Source organism: Armigeres subalbatus, chromosome 2 (genome assembly GCF_024139115.2).
Source record: "Armigeres subalbatus isolate Guangzhou_Male chromosome 2, GZ_Asu_2, whole genome shotgun sequence".
Taxonomy (NCBI): Eukaryota; Metazoa; Arthropoda; class Insecta; order Diptera; family Culicidae; genus Armigeres; species Armigeres subalbatus.
This window is the reverse complement of record NC_085140.1, coordinates 111,583,099-111,604,183: the sequence shown is the minus strand read 5'-3', so window position 1 is coordinate 111,604,183 and position 21,085 is coordinate 111,583,099. Positions and strand designations below refer to the sequence as shown.

Sequence of the window (21,085 nt, the reverse complement as noted above, 5' to 3'; positions counted from 1 at the left end):
AGTGCTGGGTAAGATGCGCCAACGCGTGATTGGGTGGCAGCCAATCAACGCAAGGATGTGCAAGCTGAGGATTAAAGGCCGTTTCTTAAACTATAGCATCATCAACGTGCACTGCCCACACGAAGGGAGACCCGACGACGAGAAAGAAGCGTTCTACGCACAGCTGGAGCAGACATACGATGGATGCCCACTGCGGGACGTCAAAATCGTCATCGGTGACATGAACGCACAGGTAGGAAGGGAGGAAATGTATAGACCGGTCATCGGACCGGATAGTCTGCACACCGTATCGAATGACAACGGCCAACGATGCATAAACTTCGCAGCCTCCCGCGGAATGGTAGTCCGAAGCACCTTCTTTCCCCGCAAAAATATCCACAAGGCCACATGGAGATCACATAACCAAGAAACGGAAAACCAAATCGACCACGTTCTAATCGACGGTAAATTCTTCTCCGACATCACGAACGTCCGCACTTACCGCAGTGCGAATATTAAATCCGATCACTAGCTCGTTGCAGTATGTCTGCGCTCAAAACTCTCGACGGTGTACAACACGCGTTGAAGTCGGACACCGCGGCTTAACATTGGGCGGCTACAAGACGGTAGACTAGCCCAAGAATACGCGCAGCAGCTGGAAGTGGCACTTCCAACGGAAGAGCAGCTAGGCGCAGCGTCTCTTGAAGATGGCTGGAGAGATATTCGATCCGCCATTGGTAGCACCGCAACCGCTGCACTTGGCACGGTGCCCCCGGATCAGAGAAACGAATGATATGACGGCGAATGTGAGCAGTTAGTGGAAGAGAAAAATGCAGCATGGTCGAGATTGCTGCAACACCGCACGAGGGCGAACGAGGCACGATATAAACAGGCGCGGAACAGACAAAACTCGATTTTCCGGAGGAAAAAGCGCCAGCAGGAAGATCGAGACCGTGAAGAGACGGAGCAACAGTACCGCGCTAATAACACACGAAAGTTCTATGAGAAGTTAAACCGTTCACGTAAGGGCCACGTGCCACTGCCTGATATGTGCAAGGACATAAACGGGAACCTTCTTACGAACGAGCGTGAGGTGATCCAAAGGTGGCGGCAGAACTACGAAGAACACCTGAATGGCGATGTGGCAGACGAAGATGGCGGTATAGTGACGAACCTGGGAGAACCGCGCGCAGGACATAATTTTACCAGCTCTGAATCTCCAGGAAATCCAGGAGGAGATTGGCCGGCTGAGAACAACAAAGCCCCTGGGGTTGACCAACTACCAGGAGAGCTATTTAAACACGGTGGTGAGGCACTGGCTAGAGCGCTGCACTGGATCATTACCAAGATTTGGGAGGAGGAAGTTTTGCCGCAGGAGTGGATGGAAGGTGTCGTGTGTCCCATCTACAAAAAGAGCGATAAGCTAGATTGTAGCAACTAACGCGCAATCACATTGCTGAACGCCGCCTACAAGGTACTCTCCCAAATTTTATGCCGTCGACTAGCACCAACTGCAAGGGAGTTCGTGGGGCAGTACCAGGCGGGTTTTATGGGGGAACGCTCCACCACGGACCAGGTGTTCGCCATTCGCCAAGTACTGCAGAAATGCCGCGAATACAACGTGCCCACACATCATCTATTCATCGACTTCAAAGCCGCATATGATAAAATCGATAGGACCAGCTATGGCAGCTAATGCACGAACACGGATTTCCGGATAAACTGATACGGTTGATCAAAGCGACGATGGATCAGGTGATGTGCGTAGTTCGAGTTTCAGGGGCATTCTCGAGTCCCTTCGAAACCCGCAGAGGGTTACGGCAAGGTGATGGTCTTTCGTGTCTGCTATTCAACATCGCTTTGGAAGGGGTAATACGAAGAGCAGGGATTAACACGAGTGGTACAATTTTCAATAAGTCCGTCCAGCTATTTGGCTTCGCCGACGACATAGATATTATGGCACGTAATTTTGAGAAGATGGAGGAAGCCTACATCAGACTGAAGAGGGAAGCTAAGCGGATCGGTGGTGACGAAATCGAGGTGGTAGAAGAATTTGTGTACTTGGGCTCACTGGTGACTGCCGAAAATGACACCAGCAGAGAAATTCGGAGACGCATAGTGGCTGGAAATCGTACGTACTTTGGACTCCGCCTTTGGAGTTTGCCGCCGTACCAAACTGACAATCTACAAAACGCTCATTAGACCGGTAGTCCTCTACGGACCCGAGACCTGGACGATGCTCGTGGAGGACCAACGCGCACTTGGAGTTTTCGAAAGGAAAGTGCTGCGTACCATCTATGGTGGGGTGCAGATGGCGGACGGTACGTGGAGGAGGCGAATGAACCACGAGTTGCATCAGCTGTTGGGAGAACCATCCATCACTCACACCGCGAAAATCGGACGACTGCGGTGGGCCGGGCACGTAGCCAGAATGTCGGACAGTAACGCGGTGAAAATGGTTCTCGACAACGATCCGACGGGCACAAGAAGGCGAGGTGCGCAGCGGGCAAGGTGGATCGATCAGGTGGAAGATGACTTGCGGACCCTCCGTAAACTGCGTGGTTGGCGACGTGTAGCCATGGACCGAGCCAAATGGAGAAGACTCTTATATACCGCACAGGCCACTTCGGCCTTAGTCTGAATAAATAAAAAATAATGATACACAATCGATTTTTTGGAGTGCTGTCAAAAATCGACTTTCAAAGTATTCGGGGGAAATTGATCCCTCTCCTTGCTTTGATAAAATTAGAAAGGTGCCCTCAGATTTTTTAAATATTTTTCCTTCGAAATACGCGGAATTTTTTAATTGCTGTGGGTAGACATGAACGATTTTTGTTATTGAATTCGACGGCATATGCAATTTTGAAATTTGGGGAGACGCAATCTACGCAATAAATATTTTTTCCAGCCAACCTTTCACCAAATCTGTCAAATCTACAAAAAATTAGAAGCCAAATTTTTGTATGGGTGACTAATGGGGGATCAAATGTCCCCAGGGGGGACCCCCACAGGGGGTGATCACGTCTCCCCGGGGATCTCATCTCCCCACCTTCTTCTATTTATCGTGAAAACCCGAAAAAATTCAATTTAATATTTTGGGAAACCTTGTAAGAATTCCCTGGTAAAGTTCATTACCTTTTCCCAGCGATATTAAAAATGTAATGTCTTGAAAACATCCCGAAAATGTGTTTTAAAACAATCGATAGAAACGCAAATCAGTCTAAAAAATAGTGGTCGTTCATTCGTGGACATAGTTTAATCAGTATGTAATTTATTCGCTTTAGGATTAGTAGAAAACAACACCGCACGTTCGATTTTTTACCCTTTTCTCTGTAACGCTTTTGATTTAATCAATCGTTAATATTATAGCGAACGTAATTTTTGCCTTTCTCGTACACCAAAGTGTAACGAAAAGGCTATATATTCACTTCCAAGACGATTTTGTGATCGCTCGAGAATCAAAGCATTTTTTTTTGTTGTAGCCTCGATTTGGACCAAAATGTCACTTACAGCCCTCTGCTTCTAATCCACTTAATTGTAATTTATTAATCATACGGTACCCTGTCGGTTACACTTTATTTCAGGTCAAGAAACTTAACTTAATATGTTAGAACTTAGAAATTGAAAAGCTATGTAGAATACAAATGTTTGAGTATAGTTTGGCATGCGACCTATGAGATAATGTAATTTAATCTAAAATCTTTTCGAATTCGCAGTCAGCAATTCATATGTATTAACCATCCGTTGCATCTGCATCGAACGCATGTTTTAAGCATACAAGCAAATGATATGTTAATTTCTTGTAATTCCCAAGAGCTTTGTAATTGACAGATTTAACACAAGACATTTCTATTGTTCATTAAAACATTCACATTCTACAAGAGAGTGCAAAATCTTCTTAAAGACGAAAAGACGACTATGAATCACTCCCGCACGTCACTAACCTAGCACAACATAATTGAAACGTGAGAAACACCATTTACACTTTTCACGTTTTCCCTGCTGAATAACAAATCTTCGGCATAAACTAAAACCAATTCCACTAATCACAGCCTAAATCGTTATCATTAAATTACTTATCAACTAACATACTATCACTAGGCAGGTTAATCTGAACAGTCGTTTGCCCAGAACTGCAAATACCCTTCACGCCAGCGCCAGCGCCAGCACTAATAGCATACGAGCCCTCCAGCCAGCGCCAGACAACAAATAAAAATGTTGGGGTACACGAGACAAAGAAACTGGGCCAAAACGCGTCCAGCGTCTGGCAACTGGTGTGATAACTAAATACAAACCGTCGCACTCATCTCTATATACCGTTGCGTACATACATGTATCGTGCCACTCACAGGACTCGGCTGCAGGATAGTGAATACATAGCGCTAGTAATATTCTTGTCTGGTGCACCAGAGGTTCACAAGCGAAAGGATATGCCTTGGTAGGCATTTAAAAAACTCCTTAATGCTATCTGGTATCCGGAGCTTATATGCCCAACGGATTCCTGAAATTTTATTCCAGTTCTTGGATGTTTTTAAAATTGACTTAATTCTTTAAAAAAAAATCGAATCTCTGCAGGATCCTTCTGTTAATCTAAGGACTCCATGAAGCGAGAATATTTAAAGAATTTAAATTTTTGATCGGACTCTACATTCCAACTGAAACTTGGCCTGCTTTTTAAATGTTCTGTTAGCAGCAGTTCTAATAGTTCTATTCACATATTTGCAGTTATTGAGGCTTGATTGACCACCTAGCATTAGACATCGAATAGGACCATTCGCACGACACCCAGTGTATCAGTGGAGCATTTTCCGCTTTACGAAAAGTTTTCTTCATACTATAGGGCGGGATCGAACCCCACACTCCACAGCATGACGCCGCTAACCGCGCGATCGTAAAGACCACAAAACTATGCGGTTACAGGCAGTAGAGTCCAATAAAAGACTTGACAAGAAAAAAAATATTATGGGGGCTGGGGGTAATATGGACGGACACTAGACTGACCTAGGATCCGGTGGCAGCAGGGACTATGTCCAAGGGCTTGACGATCCCTCCCCAGGTCATCTGCGAGTTGTGGCGCCTGCCTAGGATATACATAGTGGAGTTTGTCAGTGGGCTCTGTTAAACTTCTATAAAAAGCTGCATGTATCTGCAAGCAGGCTCCGACATAGGGACCATGTGCCGCTTAAAGCGCCCAAGCTCAAGTCCTGGTGTTAGGATGGAAAGCTAAACAGACCTAACATGACGGCCCTCCGACGAGACAGGTGGTTTACGCAGCCGCCTGTAAAAACAACCATTACGAACAACATTGAAGATATTTAATACTTGATACAATCGGCAACGAGCTAGGTGACGAATAAAAGATCACGATTGGAACATGAAACGGCAAGTCGCTAGGCTTCGCAGGTTGCGAAAGAATAATTTATGATGAATTACATCCCCGCAACTTCGACGTCGTAGTGCTGCAGGAAATCTGCTGGACAGGACAGAAAGAGTGGAAACGCGGGCAACGTGCGGCTAACTTCTAGCAAAACTGTAGCACCACCAACGAGCTGGGAACCGGCTTCATAGTTTTGGACAAGGTGTGCCAACGCGTAATTGGGTGGCAAACGTTAACACGCTTCAAAAACAAAACGAGTTTTTGAACAAATTAAGCGTATCAGCCCCAACTCCGCGAGATATTTTGTTGAGTCGTCGTCAAGATGTGCGACACGTCGATTCGCTTCCGAAGAAGGTGTTGGTCAATGAAACTGGATCGTATATCAGTATCATTGATACGCTAAAATTCTTATTCCGATACCCCTACAACAGAAAACTTTTGTTGAAATCGGATGAAGCTGATACTCCATGTGTTACCGAATACAGTTCATTTAAATCTGGTGAGCTGTTCAATAGAAGCGAATTTTTTCGAGAGAATCCTAACTGTGTTCGTCTTAGCCTATACCAAGACGATGTCGAACTGGGAAATGCTTTCAGCTCACGATGTGTTTGTCCGAAGAGGCTTATTTTCAAAAAATCAGTATCTCTAAAACACTCACTACACGAAAGTATAGGTTTTCCTCTTTCACGTAGTTGCATTTTTAAAATGTTCTATCGGGGGTCATTTTTCCATACATTCTTGGGGTGGTTAAATCGGCTATCATTTGAGATTTGTATGGAATTTTTCACCAAAAATAGTGAAAAAAACAAAATTGTTTTAGTTCCCCCGATAGAACATGTTAGTTTACCCACTGTATGAAAGAGGAGAGCATCTACTTTCACGTGGTGGGTGTTTCAGAGATACTGATTTTTGAAAAATAATGTTTCCTCATAGACACACCGTGAGCTCAAGAGCCGGAATCAACAAAGTTTGCAATTTCAGTTTCAAAATACAAAACTTCCCAGACAAATGGAACAGTTCTCCAAAAACTGTATTCCCATTGCTATTCTTTAATTCAATCGACGTAAAAAAACACGGATTCCAGAAAATACTTCAACCACTCATTTCTGATTTGAAAAAACTCGAAGATGGCCTTATACTTTATGGAAGTCAAGAATTTCATCTAAAAGCAGTGGTCACAATGTTCTGTGGTGACACTCTAGCTGTACACGATGTTTTTGGGCTACTTGGACCAAGAGCGAACTACTTCTGTCGGATTTGCCAAATTTCCAGGGACGAATTCCACAGCAACCCGTCGAGTGAGTCTGATCTGCGGAATAGAGAATGGTACGACAAACACCTTGAAGCTGTGCAGAGCAAACTGATAAGTCCAAAAGAATGCGGGTTGAAATTGTCAGGATGCATACTGAACGAGCTGTCTTATTTCCACATAACGGACAATTTCAATCTGGACGGAATGCATGATCTAGCAGAAGGCGTCGTTCCATTAGCTCTACAGTTGGTAATGGCATATTATTATAAGCGAAAAGATTTAAAAATTAATATTCAGTTCATTAACAATCGCATCAAAACTTTCGCCTACGGATACACTGATCGTCATAATAAGCCTTCTGCGAATTTCACTCATGGGATGCTAACTTATCCAAACAAACACAAACTCAAACAAACATCGGCCCAAATACTATTGTTGCTGCGATCATTTCCATTTCTTTTTGGGCATATAGTATTACGCATTGCAAGAAAAATTTGGAATCCTGGAAAATTGAAAGCGCCTCTAATGAATATTTTCCTGGCTAGTGATCAAAGGCAGCGTATGCTAAAATTTGCAATGTTTGGTTTTTATTCACATTTATGACATTTTATGTAAGGTTCTTACTGAAGAATCACTGGATTAGTGGGGATATTAAGACTTGAATTTTGAATAATGAAGAAGGTGAGAAACAATAAATGAATTTATTAATCCGGAAAACTCATCAGAATAAAAGAATAAAATGGCCACCGAATTTCAAGGGAGGGGAAACAGAAGTTGAAATTTAAATTCTCCTCGTTCCTAATCATGGCGGGAGAGTGAATGAAAAGTTTGGAATTGAAAACGTTCCACTGTTGCAGTATGAAAGAAAAGATGCCTTAGCGAACAAAAATACACATTATATGAATTTCAAAGTTTTTGAGTTTTAGGGAGCGGCATGGACTATTTCAAAGAGCTTGCAGACCTTTCACTTAGCTACTGCAAGTTTTGTGGTTTGCTTAGGACGTGATGTGGTTTTACAATGAACACTTTTGAACTTACATAAAAAACTGCATGCATTCGCATGTAGACCCTGCCAAAACTACCGTGTGCCACTCAAATCACACTAGTCCAAATCCTGATGCTGGGGGAACGGGGTTTGCGCATAACCTACAAGCATTATGTAAGACAAATATTTTCGAACAACATAAGAATTTTATGACAGAATTACCAAATTATACGATACACGAGACGGCACATTCCTCTTAATCTAATTATGAAACATTTCCATGTCTATGTCGGTATGTACACGCCATTCAAATTAGTGAACTAGTGACAGTTCATTTGTGTTAATGTTTGAACTCAATTCAACGCACACTATGCATGATTTGTTCTATGCGGGGATCTACCTCTGCGCGTTATTTCCGCGTAGCTATCCAAATTTTTCTTTTTCTCCGTAATACCACCCGATTGTGAAATGATGGTCATGGTAGGTCACCAGTTATAACCAGTACACAATCTTTGAATAGACTAAGGTTGAGATCCCTGAGCATCATATGGAATAATTTTTCATAAATCTGTTTCAAAAACTTAAATACTGGACATCAATAGATTTAAGAGTGCCCTTATTGCCCCTTATGAGTGCTCATCCCGCCTCGTAGCACGTAGTATATTTGAACCAGTGAAACATAGAGTTTAGGTTGAGTCACTTTTATCGGGTTTCCCCTTTTTTTTTAAATTCGCGTTCTAGTCTAGATGTTTGATAAGATATAACAAAAAAGTATTGGAATATCGGGCAGTGTAAGGACGAGGACATGCTGACGCGTCGAGCGATGTGGAACGCGTCCAAGCACTCGTAAAGGAATTCTTTTGTCTTGGATGCGTTCGCGCACGCACATGCATCAGTATACATCATATATATATGTCATCGGCCTAAAGGGGCCCCCACAATGATGAGCGCAGCGGTGCGTTTTGACAGTTAACCCATGTACATTCAAAGTTAATTGCCTATATGCCGGGTATTAAGCCACCCGGAGTGGAAATTAATTACTATGTCTGAAACTTGATTATGCATATGTACAACATGTGATAGATTTAGTTCGGAAAAGGTATTGGAGGGTAACCGCCCCTTCGGTGGAGCGGTTACCCTCCAATACCTTTTCCGAACTAAATCTATCACATGTTGTACATATGCATAATCAAGTTTCAGACATAGTAATTAATTTCCACTCCGGGTGGCTTAATACCCGGCATATAGGCAATTAACTTTGAATGTACTGATCTCGAGTGGCGATCTCTCTTCGCTTGTGTGGTCGTGTTGGGATCTGACGACCAAACTGGCACAACCTCACACAACCCTACTTCATTGAGCGCCGTTGCTGATGAAGCAAGTGTGTAGGAGCCGGACAATACTAAATACTCATCCTACTTGGTTGACATGATGTGTACAAAAATACATTTGAGAGAGTTAGTTCTGAAAATGTATTGCGAGAGATCGGCTGGTACCTGGTGCTGGGAATTTGGTTTCATCAGTACCCGCTAAGCTGCGGTGGACGACGGAGGTCCTTCGTAGCTTAGTAGGGAAAGCACCTGTCATGCTAACTGGGGTCGTGGGATCAAACCCCACCGAAGGGGCGGTTACCCTCCAATACCTTTTCCGAACTAAATCTATCACATGTTGTACATATGCATAATCAAGTTTCAGACATAGTAGTTAACCCATGTATTTTCTGTCGAAACCTGCCGCTCAGCATTGTGGATGGGCCATAAGGGAGCTCTAGGATTTGTTTTCTTTTTAAGAGGGCTCCCTTGTTCCTCATTAAAAAGGAAAACCTTCCCCAATATCCGTGGTACTTATGAGGGTGTCGCTGAGTCGAGGGCTTCTCATTAAGTACTACATCATGCATCATGTGATGTGATATATGAATATAAAAATAAGACATGTGACCCAAAGTTAATTCAAGAATTCCGCGTCGATTACCGCGATCAACAAAAACACTATAGAAGTTCCGTCGAAGTTGGTCCGGGGTCAAATGGAAATGAAAAATTGATGTCACTCTGTTGAATACACGTTGTATCGTGGTTTACGGCACTCCATGATCCATTTAGTACGGCGATGAGATAGTCGTAGCCTTGAATTAGTACGGAAAGGCCGGGTTTGCACGTTTATATTTATTTCCTGCAAGGTTGTTTCACAATCCATCCTTCATATTTGTGAAACAAATTAAAAAATTGAGGATAAAAAAAAATTCCAATTTTGTCACATTTCCTATTTTATCACCCCAAAATTCACCAGTGGGTGATAAAAATGGGATATGTACCGAAAATACCGGTATTTCTTCGTCTCTAATACCGGTATTTTTGGAACTCAAAATTAGCGGTAATAGATGTGTTGCGGCTGAAAGTAGGACTTTCTATACGGTTTGCGTAGTCAGCTATTGAAGTCTCGCTACTTACTACAGATATGGACAAAACTAGCTCTGTAAATAAATATCGTTGATTCGTCCAGTCACCCAGTATGGTCATGAAGCATGAGCGTTCTCGTAGTGTTTGAGCGGAAAATAATGCGCTCATTACATAGCGGGATGGTGGGAAATGGTGAATGCAGATGTACAAAGTGTACAAAAATACGGCAAATTACAATGGGCTGGACATGTAGTGCGTATACCGGTATATAAACTAGCAAAAGTTACGTATAGCAGAGAACCTGGAGGAGGACGTTGGCTCCGGGGTAGACCCCGTACTCGCTGTGTAGGTTTATAATGTGGGTGCTCTTCTTCTTCTTCTTCTTATTGGCATTACATCCCCACACTGGGACAGAGCCGCCTCGCAGCTTAGTGTTCATTAAGCACTTCCACAGTTATTAACTGCGAGGTTTCTAAGCTAGGTTACCATTTTTGCATTCGTATATCATGAGGCTAACACGATGATACTTTTATGCCCAGGGAAGTCGAGACAATTTCCAATCCGAAAATTGCCTAGACCGACAACGGGAATCGAACCCAGCCACCCTCAGCATGGTCTTGCTTTGTAGCCGCGCGTCTTACCGCACGGCTAAGGAGGGCTGGGTGCTCTATTATGTCACTATTATAACACGGTGCCGTTAAGTTTAGAAAATTTTGATTCCGAAAATTGTCAAACAACGTGCGGGTGTGTTTGAAAAATATTTGGGAACCTCTGAATTATTTACCCATGTCATGAAATTGTGGTACATAAATAAAATGCATGGCGCAGGACTTGGGTGACTGTGTCAAAAAGTACACTCACCTCGCACGGTTCTTCATGATCCGACGGCGCCGATCGTCAGTCTCGGTGTTGTAGTCTTCGGTGTTGCTGCTGCTGTGAGAACTGTCGTAGTTGTTGTTGCCAGGGCCACCGCTGGCTCCGACTCCTGCGCTGTTCCCAGCAGGAGACGCACCGGAAGAAGAGGAGGTCGTAGAATTTTGTTTGCGCTGCTGCTGCGATAATTCCATCACCAATCGTTTGATCCAACTGCTGATCTGAACAAAGTAGCCTGACCACAATAACCCGAGCCTATCCACTCTGCTTGTGCTGCTAGGTATTGTGAGGAGCAACGAAGAAGGTCCTGATCTGCGGGGAGGAGTTGGGTGCGTTTTTCTCTTACCTTTGTACGACCTACACAAAAATCAGGACAATGAAAATTTTTGGGGATGCAATTCTACTAACTTACCGCAGTCCGATAACTAGATTTTAAATTCTTTGCTAAATTTGAGAACCAACACCAATTTATGTGCAGCAAAATGTTCTCCAATTACCGAAGAAGAAAATAAAGATTGCAATTTTTCTGCTCTTCAACCTATCACTTTTTTTGTTTGCATTTTTTCCACTGCATCTCAACCATTCTTTTGTCTTTTGAATTTAGATTGTGACCCAAAAACATACGTCACTTTTGGGCATTATTTTAGATTTCAAGCATAATTTTTCATAAGGACGTATGTAACAAAAGTAAACAAAACGAGGTTTTTAATCCAACACCCAAAAAAATCTGCACGTTCTTTCCATCTGAAAAAATACGTAGATTTTTTCCACCTGAAATTCACGTAACTTTTACCTGAATTTCCGATAGAAATTTCATTCTACGTGAAAATCAGGTAAGTTCTACCTGAGTTTTGGATAGAATTCACCGGACACGTAAGTTTCACCTGAATTTTCTGAAGCATTTGCAGCTACGTGTGCACGTAAAATGTACCTGAAAATTCAGGCGGAAACAACGTTTAGATTATTTGGAGTGAACATGACAATCACACGCACCTTTATACACGGAACCGCAAAACAACTCACTTCATGGTTCCTTTCACTCAAATCCGCCCTTGCGTGGAAGAAGCCAAAAATAAGTATAATGCGAAAAAATCCGGTGAGTACTTTGCCTTTACTCCCGTGTTGAATTTTCACCCACTATGAAGTTTCACCAACTCAAATTTATGTTATTTTCACCCACCCGAGACTATGGTGAAAACAACCCAAATTTGGCTTCTTCCACGGAACAGCACACGTTGGGTCGATGCAGCTCTCTTTGTTTATAATAACATTCATGAGAGGAAGTGAGAAAACTACTTACTTTTGAGTTAAAATTTTGAACTCCGTACTCAAAGTTGAGTTCTTTAAACTTTTTTTTAGGTTCTTTATTTTTTCTGTGTATATAAAATATATATAGGTCATTGCGCGCGGCAAACCTAACCTCACTATTTTGACAGGTACTGGTCCTGTTGTTTACGTTTCGGACTTAGAATTTTTTTGATCCAAATTAAATCTGCATATTTCACGACGTTGAAGACATTCCGTACATTCCGCATTGAAATATTGGTAATTATCGATAGGTTTAGGTAATTATCGATCAGAAAATCCAAAGAATGATAGAAGTATCTGAAAATTAAAATAAAGTCGTCTGTAAACAACAGGACCAGTACCTGTCAAAAGTCGTGCGTGACGTCACAGTGCAATGGAGTATATAAAATATATACACTCAGCGAACTGGACTATCGAAATTCATAACTGGCCCCTTATGAATCTTCGACTGATTATTCCACCAACAGTGCTTCTTATACGCAGTTACCTTCCCGAGTAATCAAGCGTCGATGGGCGTGCGGTCTACATACCGGCCTCCCGACCCCGACGTCCATGGTTCGAACCCAGTCTGCCGCACTTCACTTTTTTTCAAATGAGAATCATCATTCATAAGGCAACATATTGAAATTCATACCGATTCCTTGTGGCAAATTTTCATAAGGCGTTTGATTGAAACCCGAATAAAAAATACAGTAGAATAACAATACAATTTATTGTAACACTACTATTAATAACATTAAATTGGCAATAGATTATATTGTAAATGAAACCATAGAAATACATTAGAATGCATTGTTATGAACCATTTACTGAAATGTAAATGAAGTTTTCGCAATAGAATGTACGGGTTGTTAAGTATCGTAACTATACAAAATCTGAGATTTTTCCATACATTTTTTCGTCACACAATAGAGTGTATGGTTAATATATTGTTGAAATATCCGAACAAAACTGTTCAAAATACAATGGATTGTATTGTATTTGTATAGTAAAACAATACGATTTTAAATTTCTCAGTTGTGACAACTTTACTGTTCAACAATGCAATTTAAAGGGAAAAAATGCATATTTGGCGCTATGAGGCAAATATTGTTATATAGTTTATATCCAATGTAAAGAAACGTTTCAAAAACTATCAATGTATGAAACTTATGTACGAAAACGTTCCAAAAACAATTGCAAGTATAGTTACATTAGAGAAATATGTTGATGTATTGTATCCTCAGTGTTGATACAATCTGTGCAACCATCATTGTATACCGTATACCGTATACCGTACATTTTATGGTAATTCAATTGTTTACACTATTGAACCAATAGTACATTTTTATCCGGGAAACCATACGTCCATTTTCCTCGGTGTAAAATACGCATCGATTTTACTGATTTTAGATCCAAAAATTCTTTAATACAATATTTTTACGAATCGACGTATGTACAATTTTCTATTTTTGAAGTCTCCCTGTTTCATACGTCGCTTTAACATATGGGAACTTAGAGCGACCTATGTACCAAAAAAGCAAAACAAAACAAAACTGCAGTTACGTCAATCGTGCACTATGGAAAACCGACCAATGTACAGCGACGTATGTACAGCATACCGGTGTATGTATAATTTTATCGTTTTTCACAGGGAATTTGAATTACCTGATCTATGGCGTGAAGCACGCTTATTACGTGCCATGTATTGATGCATGCCAGCGAAAAAAAAATGTCGAAAAAATATTTAGTTTTTAAACAGTTTTAGAAAAAGTTTTGCCAACTTTCTGCAAAGAATTTCTCGAATCCTCATAATTGTTACATAAGTCGTTATGAAAAAATATGCTTGATTTTATGTTTGATTTTTATTTATATTTATATATATTTTCGACAATTTTGTATGAAAGGAAATATACGCGTATAAATAAGTATTTTTAAAATTTAAAACAAAAATCAAAAAAGTGCTATTTTTTAAAGATTTTTCGGATTTTGTTTTCGATTTTAAAAATAGTTAGAGACTTCAAAAAATATGGTTTCTTTGGGAAAGTTGACCTTAAAGGTAGCCTCACACCTCGGGAATTTGATCCGCGGATTTTTCCCCATGTATTAGTTAAGGCCCAAACTAAATCCAACGGAACGATGACGGAAACCGGAAATATTGGCTAACTGTCAAATCTGCCGTCAATTGACCTTTCCCGTCAAAAACTGTATCTCGTTCTATTGCCTCAGTCGATTCTTTGGCTTATTTAAGGTCAACTTTCCCATCTTCTTCTTCTTCATTAGCATTACATCCTCAACTGGGGCATTGCCGACCAACAGCTTAGTGTTCATTAAACACTTTCACGGCTATTACCTGCGAGGTTTCTAAGCCAGGATACCATTTCTGCATTCGTATATCATGAGGCTAACACGATGATACTTTTATGCCCAGGGTAGTCGAGACAATTTCCAATCCGAAAATTGCCTAGACCGGCACCGGGAATCGAACCCAGCCACCCTCAGCATGGTCTTGCTTTGTAGCCGCGCATCTTACCGCACGGCTAAGGAGGGCCCCCAACTTTCCCATAGAACCCATATTTTTGAGGCCTCTAACTATTTTTAAAATCTAAAACATCATCCGAAAAGTGCTGCACGTGTAAACCGGCCTGAAAAATTCACCCGATGTTCGTTCAAAAGCGGGCCAATCTTAAAAAAACAGCACTTTTTCGATTGACCGATTGGAAAATATGACCTTAAATAAGCCAAAGAATCGATTGAACCAATAAAAAAAATTACGGGAAAGGTCAATTTAATTTTAATTCGTGAATCAGACCGGAGCTGGAAGATATACAGCATTCTAAGCAAATCAATAACAAATTTTTACAAACGACTTATCTGCATTTGTAAACAAAGATTCAAACGTCGATTTGTCGAATCTGATAGCACTCCCACGTAAACCAACACCATCAACAGGTAACCGAAGTCTTCACCTACGCGTTGATGGTGTTGGTTTGCATGGGAGTGCTCTCAGATTCGACAAATCGACGTTTGAATCTTTGTTTACAAAAGCAGTTAAGTCGTTTTGAAAATTTGTTATTGAAATGGTATTTTCGATTTGGTTGTGATCCAATGAAAATAGATACTAAGGTATGGAAATCCATATTTTGTGTGCGTGCCATTCGTGTATGGCGAAAAAGCTTTCACTACTACATTCGAACGGGCTCCCATAAGAAGCCGTGCAAATATCTACGTCACCATTTGCTGTTTACGTTTTCCATCATCCACTTGCATTTGGTCTTCTTCCTCACCTTCTATCTATTCTCATTGGTTGTGGTCCTTTTCAAATGTTACGCCTGAATTTTGGGCATTATTCGCATTCCCGCCTAGTCGGAACCCTGCGCGCTTCACGAAACTTTGACGCTGTTGACGTTTTGCACTTTCACAAAACGTCGCTCGGGCAATTTTTTTTTCGGTGCTGTGAAATATTCGACAGGAAAAAAACTCCCAAGGAGCCATCAGTGTCGAGTAGTGAAGAAAAATTTTACTGCAAGGTTTTTTCCACAACGATGGAGTGAATTCCCGTGAAATTCGTCGAAAAATAGTGCGATTCGGCAGCGGATTAAGTGCTTTCGCGGGTGGAGGTTGAAATTCGATGTGGAAAAGTGTTTACTGCGCTGAATTTTCAACAAAATGCATCAAGCAATAGCGCAGGAAAAATGATGATTGTAATTGTTTTGAAGGGAGCAACAGCATCAGCGAATCGATAGGTGAAAATGATCATCGTCATCGTCGCTAAATTAATAGTGAAGATTGTTTTGTGAAGTAACAATTTGGTGATTGTGAAAGGAAAATACGCTGCAGAGTGTGGAAAAATTTTCATGACGTAGTTTTGTCCCGATAAAAATCACTAAAATGGTTTTCCTCGAAGCTGGAGTTGGCTAATGAGAGTGACAGCAAAATCGGGAAATCCGAATGGAAGATCGTCGAGAAGGGTGGTGAATAATGTCAGAAAAATTGTGTTTCCAAGCCAAAAGTGTTTCGAATACCCCGAGTGGGAATCATTTTTTGACGAAAAATATCGATTAGACCGATGAGCATCCATCGGGAGTGGCGAAACAAAGTTGAAAATCGTATTTTACAAATCTGATGCGTTTCGGTTGGCGACGAAAATCAAGAAAAAAGTATTGGAAAATTTCAGTGCTGAGGTACCTTTACTCACCGAGCGTGAGTGTCTACTTTGAAGCGACAGATTGCGCTAGCGTGCAGCGTTTTGGTGTTTATCTTGACTTAATACATAAACTGGATTATAACAACAGGTGGCATCTGGTGGAGAGCGCAGGAACTGCACCCGTAATGATTATCAGCGTTACGGCTGGTTTATGAGCAATGATCAAAATGTATGATAGGTCCAGGTAAGTAAATTATTTATCAATAAATATCCGTATTGACCTTAGTCAAAAAAAATTATTCGGCAAATCGGTTCTTTAAATTATTTAAGGTGAACTTTCCAAATAAACACATATTTTTGACGACTATTTTTAGAATTTAAAACAAAATATCTTGCTTAGCAATTGATAAGGCCCTACAAATAAAAAATAAAAAATCCAATTTGATACCCTTTGATAGCATTCTCTAAATAGCTACTAATCTAATAGAAATGTTTCGTATCATCGCTTAAATTAGTTATATAGGAAAAAACTATTTTTTATTTAGGCCCATAACGTGTTATTTTCATAATATGTGTACTGCCGTTCTACGCATAATTGTCCCATGTCATCTTTGATGAATAATTTCAAACTCGAGTCAATTTGTCCCACTAAATTTCAGGTTCGATTAGATCTTAAAATTTAACAAATATTTTTGGGATGTTATGAGCGTAGAAAGAACTTTTTCAGGACATGAAATGAATCACTACTTATTAAAACGGTTTTCAGTCCCTATTATCATCAAACAACAACTTAATTTTTTCAGTGGGACAAATGGACTCGAGTTTGAGATTTTTCATCAAAGGTAACATGGGACAATTATGCGTAGAACGGCAGTGTAGGTCCACCCTAAAAAGCGGCCAAGCCACTCGATTTTAGGAATGACTTCAACTTCGGGGCCGATAACGAGATTTTTCCGAACCGTCATCGGCCCGAGCTCCGAGAGAAAAATTCTCTCCCAAAATGTCTTATTCCATGTTTACGTTTGTAAAATGCCATAAACAAAAGGTCTATGAATAACAAGCACAAACAGAATGACTTATTAAGAAGGCCTATCCTGGAAATAAAATGATAATAGACTTAAAATTTTCTTTTATTGATTTCTACACTTTTTTGTTTGTTTATTGTTTTGTTATAAAAGAATAAACCGTGTTTATTATGTGCTTTTGGAATCTCCAGTAGCCTTGCGAGCAAAGACTTAGGATTGCCAATCCGGAGGTGGCGAGTTTGACTCTCGGTCCGATCTAGGATGTTTTCGGGTTGGAAACATTCTTGACTACCTGGACATAGTGTATCCATCCATTGTACTTGCCACACAAGATACATACTCATGTAATGGCGGGCAAAGAAAAGCTTTCAATTAATAACTGAGAAAATGCTAATAGAATACTCCCCCTTGTACATCATGAAAATGAAAATGAGAAAATGCTAATAGAATACAGTGTATAAAACTAGCCAAACGATGTCACAGACAAACAGACGTAACTCGTAGTGAAAAGTAGTTTTAAAAATATCGTCATTGAAACACTAACGTTATCTGTTGAACAATTCACTCGAATGGATGTGCGTTTGACGCTCCTCTTCTGAAAGCGATGCGATGCTCAATCGTGGCTTATCAGGCTTCTATTGTGACGCTGTTTATGTTTATTATATCAGATCCATGATGGCTATCAAGTTGAAATGAATAAAAACCCAAAATTATTATTTATTAACAGCGATTTGTCTGTTATAAGACGAGTTCAGTTCTATTTCTTTAATTCCACCTCGCAATCTTTACATATACGTAACTCGACAACTGTAAGGCCTTTAAAACAACTCAATAATACTTCATTCTGTTATTGATATCTTACACTGGTATGAACTAGGTGTGTATAAGAGGTAAAATGCCAAAGCAATAATGGCAAAAATTAATAGGCAAAATAATTACAAATACAAAATACATACTATGTTATTAGTATATTACGAAACGCATAACAAATTATTACTCGTTGGGTATTAAAATACCTGAGCATGTTATGCCTAAAGTAGCTCCTGCTCGAGCAGTGTCTCCTAACTGACTAGACTTTGAACTACCGGGAAATAATTTATGCATTGATATAAATAAATAAACATCAACTAAAAAATGTTATATAGCCGTATCTTCATCATTCAAGATACACACAGAGTTGAAGACAACAAGTGTTTTATTTTGAGAGGAGATGGGGAGAGCAAGATTGTGTGCCAGTGCATACACTTCGTATATTTAAAACAGGACAAAGGAAGGAAGGGGATTTAAAAGTCTCAAACAGTATTACTACTGTTTGAGACTTTTAAATCCCCGTCATGGGCGTCATATTTGAATCATTCATTACGAAAGGGGCGGCGCTTGTGCTAAAGTTGTTTTACTGTAGATAATGACGAAATCATGTCTCGCACGGGACCAGGTAATAAACCTTTGAAGATCATTCAGCAACAATCATCGCTGAAACATCGGTGGACCGTCGCATCGCTCTATCTGTGGGTGCTTTGCAGTTTGGTGCTGCAGCGCTGCGCTAGTCAGTTGAGCCGAAGCAAAATCTTATCTTCCGATTGACATTCGTCATGAGAAGATTCCTGCGTTTTAAGTTCACAATTTTAGCATAAACTAATTGTGTACGTGCTGAGATTTTCACTGATATTTACTTTGGAGCGTAACGCATTGTAACGGTTGCTGACTTGAACAAACTGAATGCATTAAACTTTCAATATTGATACTAAACAAACAAATGCATTTTTTCCGGAGACACTGAGGAAGTTAGTTGTGAATGGATTTTAATTCAGAAATCAAGAAAATATTAAGGGAGGAGTGTCCAAAATGTGTAGCAGTCCGAATCAAGTTACTTACTTTAATTATTATTTACTGATGCATTACACTCTAACTGTCATCTACTCTCTTGCCGTCTCTTTTCTTCCCTTCGGAAATTTTACTTAATTTCTTTTAAAAGCTGGAGTACTAATTGTTTTGAGTAGCTCGGTTTTGACGTAAATTGAGTAAAATTTCCGTGGGAAGAAGTGAGAGTAATACAATTTTACTCAGTCACTGAGAAGGTGAAAGTTAGCGTGTATTGTACACTCAATATGTTTTACATGGTTGGTATTCTTTAATTTCCCGATTAACCTGATCTTTCACAGGTTTTTTAATACCACCTGAATTTTCTTTGTTTTTTTTGTGAATTTTTTCATGGGGTTAACTCATAGCTTCCTTAACGCTAAAGGTGTTAATAGACTAAAACCCACCCGTGTAAAAAAGGAACTGGGTGTATACAGCGTATTGCACGGACGAGCCTCATCTATTTTTCAGTACATAGAAACTAGAAAGCAACATAGCCAACAACTGTCGAAAATGACACTTTACTGGCCTTGTTGTTTTCGAACTTTTATGAAGATCAAAAGAGAAAAAGTTTTGTTCGAGAATATGTTGGAGGCGATTCAAATATGACGTCCACTACTTTTTGAGATTTCTAGACCCGCTTCCCCCTCTGCCACGCTTTTTTCTATACCTAGTATACTGCCGCGAATCGCAAGTCAGTCCCATCTGTATATGGGATCCATATACAGATGGGACTGACTTGCGACTCACGGCAGACATTTGAAAGTTAATATTTAATTTAATCTAAGCTCAGGGTCAATCCGGGAGTTATTGAATGACGGAACGAACTTCCCACGTTTATGCACCGATCAAACACTAATTCAATTCAAAAGATGGTGGAATAGGGATAATATGGTCTAAGAAAATAATAAATAATAAATAGTGAAATGCAATTTTATTCTAATTTAAACAATTCTAGGAATGGGAATGGGGAGAAGATATAACACACCTTTTTACTCGGGTAGCGGTCATCCACGGCGTATGTAGTGCAGTGAGCAGACTCCAGTTGCTGCAATTTCTGCTGGCATTCATCGGGGTGTTGAAGCGGGGTGGGGAGAAGAAAACACGGTGACGTCCCTAAGCTCGTTAGCGGGGTGACAACTCATCGGATATTGAGCGTCCTGCAAGCGGGGTAATCCGCCGGACCTTACAGGGCTCTCACCTCCAAGACGGCCGTTGTCACGCTCTCGCCACGTGTGATGCGACGATAATGACGGGAGTCGTCGATCACCAACAGGACTCGCCACCAACCACAATCCGGTCGAAGTTGACGTCGCTCGCTCGATGAACAGGCCCCTCGTCCCAACGTTCGGTGGATGAATGGTTTGGTCGACGAGATGGTATGGCGTCTCTCTATTGCTTCGGTAAGCTTCACTCGCTGCGTTCACCACCTACGCTCCGGTCGATGTAAGCCTACGTGGCACAGTTGGCAGGCACTCGGTTCACTGCAGATACCAGGATGGTAGAATCGCGCACGGAATCTTCTACACCTTAGCACTCCGACTGGCTTATCGCTACGGCAAGATGCTGATTTTCTGTCACTGCAAAGTGGTAATTAATTTACTTTTAAAAACGCGAACTGTGGTTTGAAACTTTAGCTTTTCTGTTACCGAATAAGATCCTGAACCTGGTTTTAGGTGGTTTTTATATCCACTGGACCGCAGTTTACAAAACCGTCATGGCATAATGGTTATTGTTATCGACATGGTAGCATGGAAGCGGGGGACGGTCGTTGTTACAAATGTTCGTTTGTTGTCAGCGGTTGTTTGGTGTCAGGGGGTAAGGTATAATTCAAATTTAAATTTATAATAGGGTTGTAAAGAGCATCTGACACCGAAGGAAAGGAACTAGGATGGGATAACAAA

General features: G+C 40.8%; 2 protein-coding genes across 3 annotated transcripts in view; one reads left to right on the top strand and one right to left on the bottom strand.

Annotated features, from left to right (window-relative positions):
* Positions 1–11,462, bottom strand: part of LOC134210674 (BTB/POZ domain-containing protein 10) — a 29,753-nt gene extending 18,291 nt beyond the window's left edge. Inside the window, exons 1-2 of one of the 2 annotated variants that reach the window (XM_062686858.1) lie at positions 11,275–11,462; positions 10,851–11,219 (exon numbers count right to left, since the gene is read on the bottom strand). In XM_062686858.1, coding sequence (XP_062542842.1) covers positions 10,851–11,056 — 206 coding nt within the window. In that variant the 5' untranslated portion in view covers positions 11,057–11,219; positions 11,275–11,462. The remainder of the gene's footprint in view (positions 1–10,850; positions 11,220–11,274) is intronic. The other variant, XM_062686859.1, reaches the window with a different exon arrangement.
* Positions 11,463–15,567: 4,105 nt separating this feature from the next.
* Positions 15,568–21,085, top strand: part of LOC134210672 (PHD finger protein rhinoceros) — a 59,764-nt gene continuing 54,246 nt past the window's right edge. The window contains exons 1-2 of the mRNA XM_062686855.1: positions 15,568–15,769; positions 15,869–16,540. The gene's annotated coding sequence lies outside the window, so the exon portion shown is untranslated. The remainder of the gene's footprint in view (positions 15,770–15,868; positions 16,541–21,085) is intronic.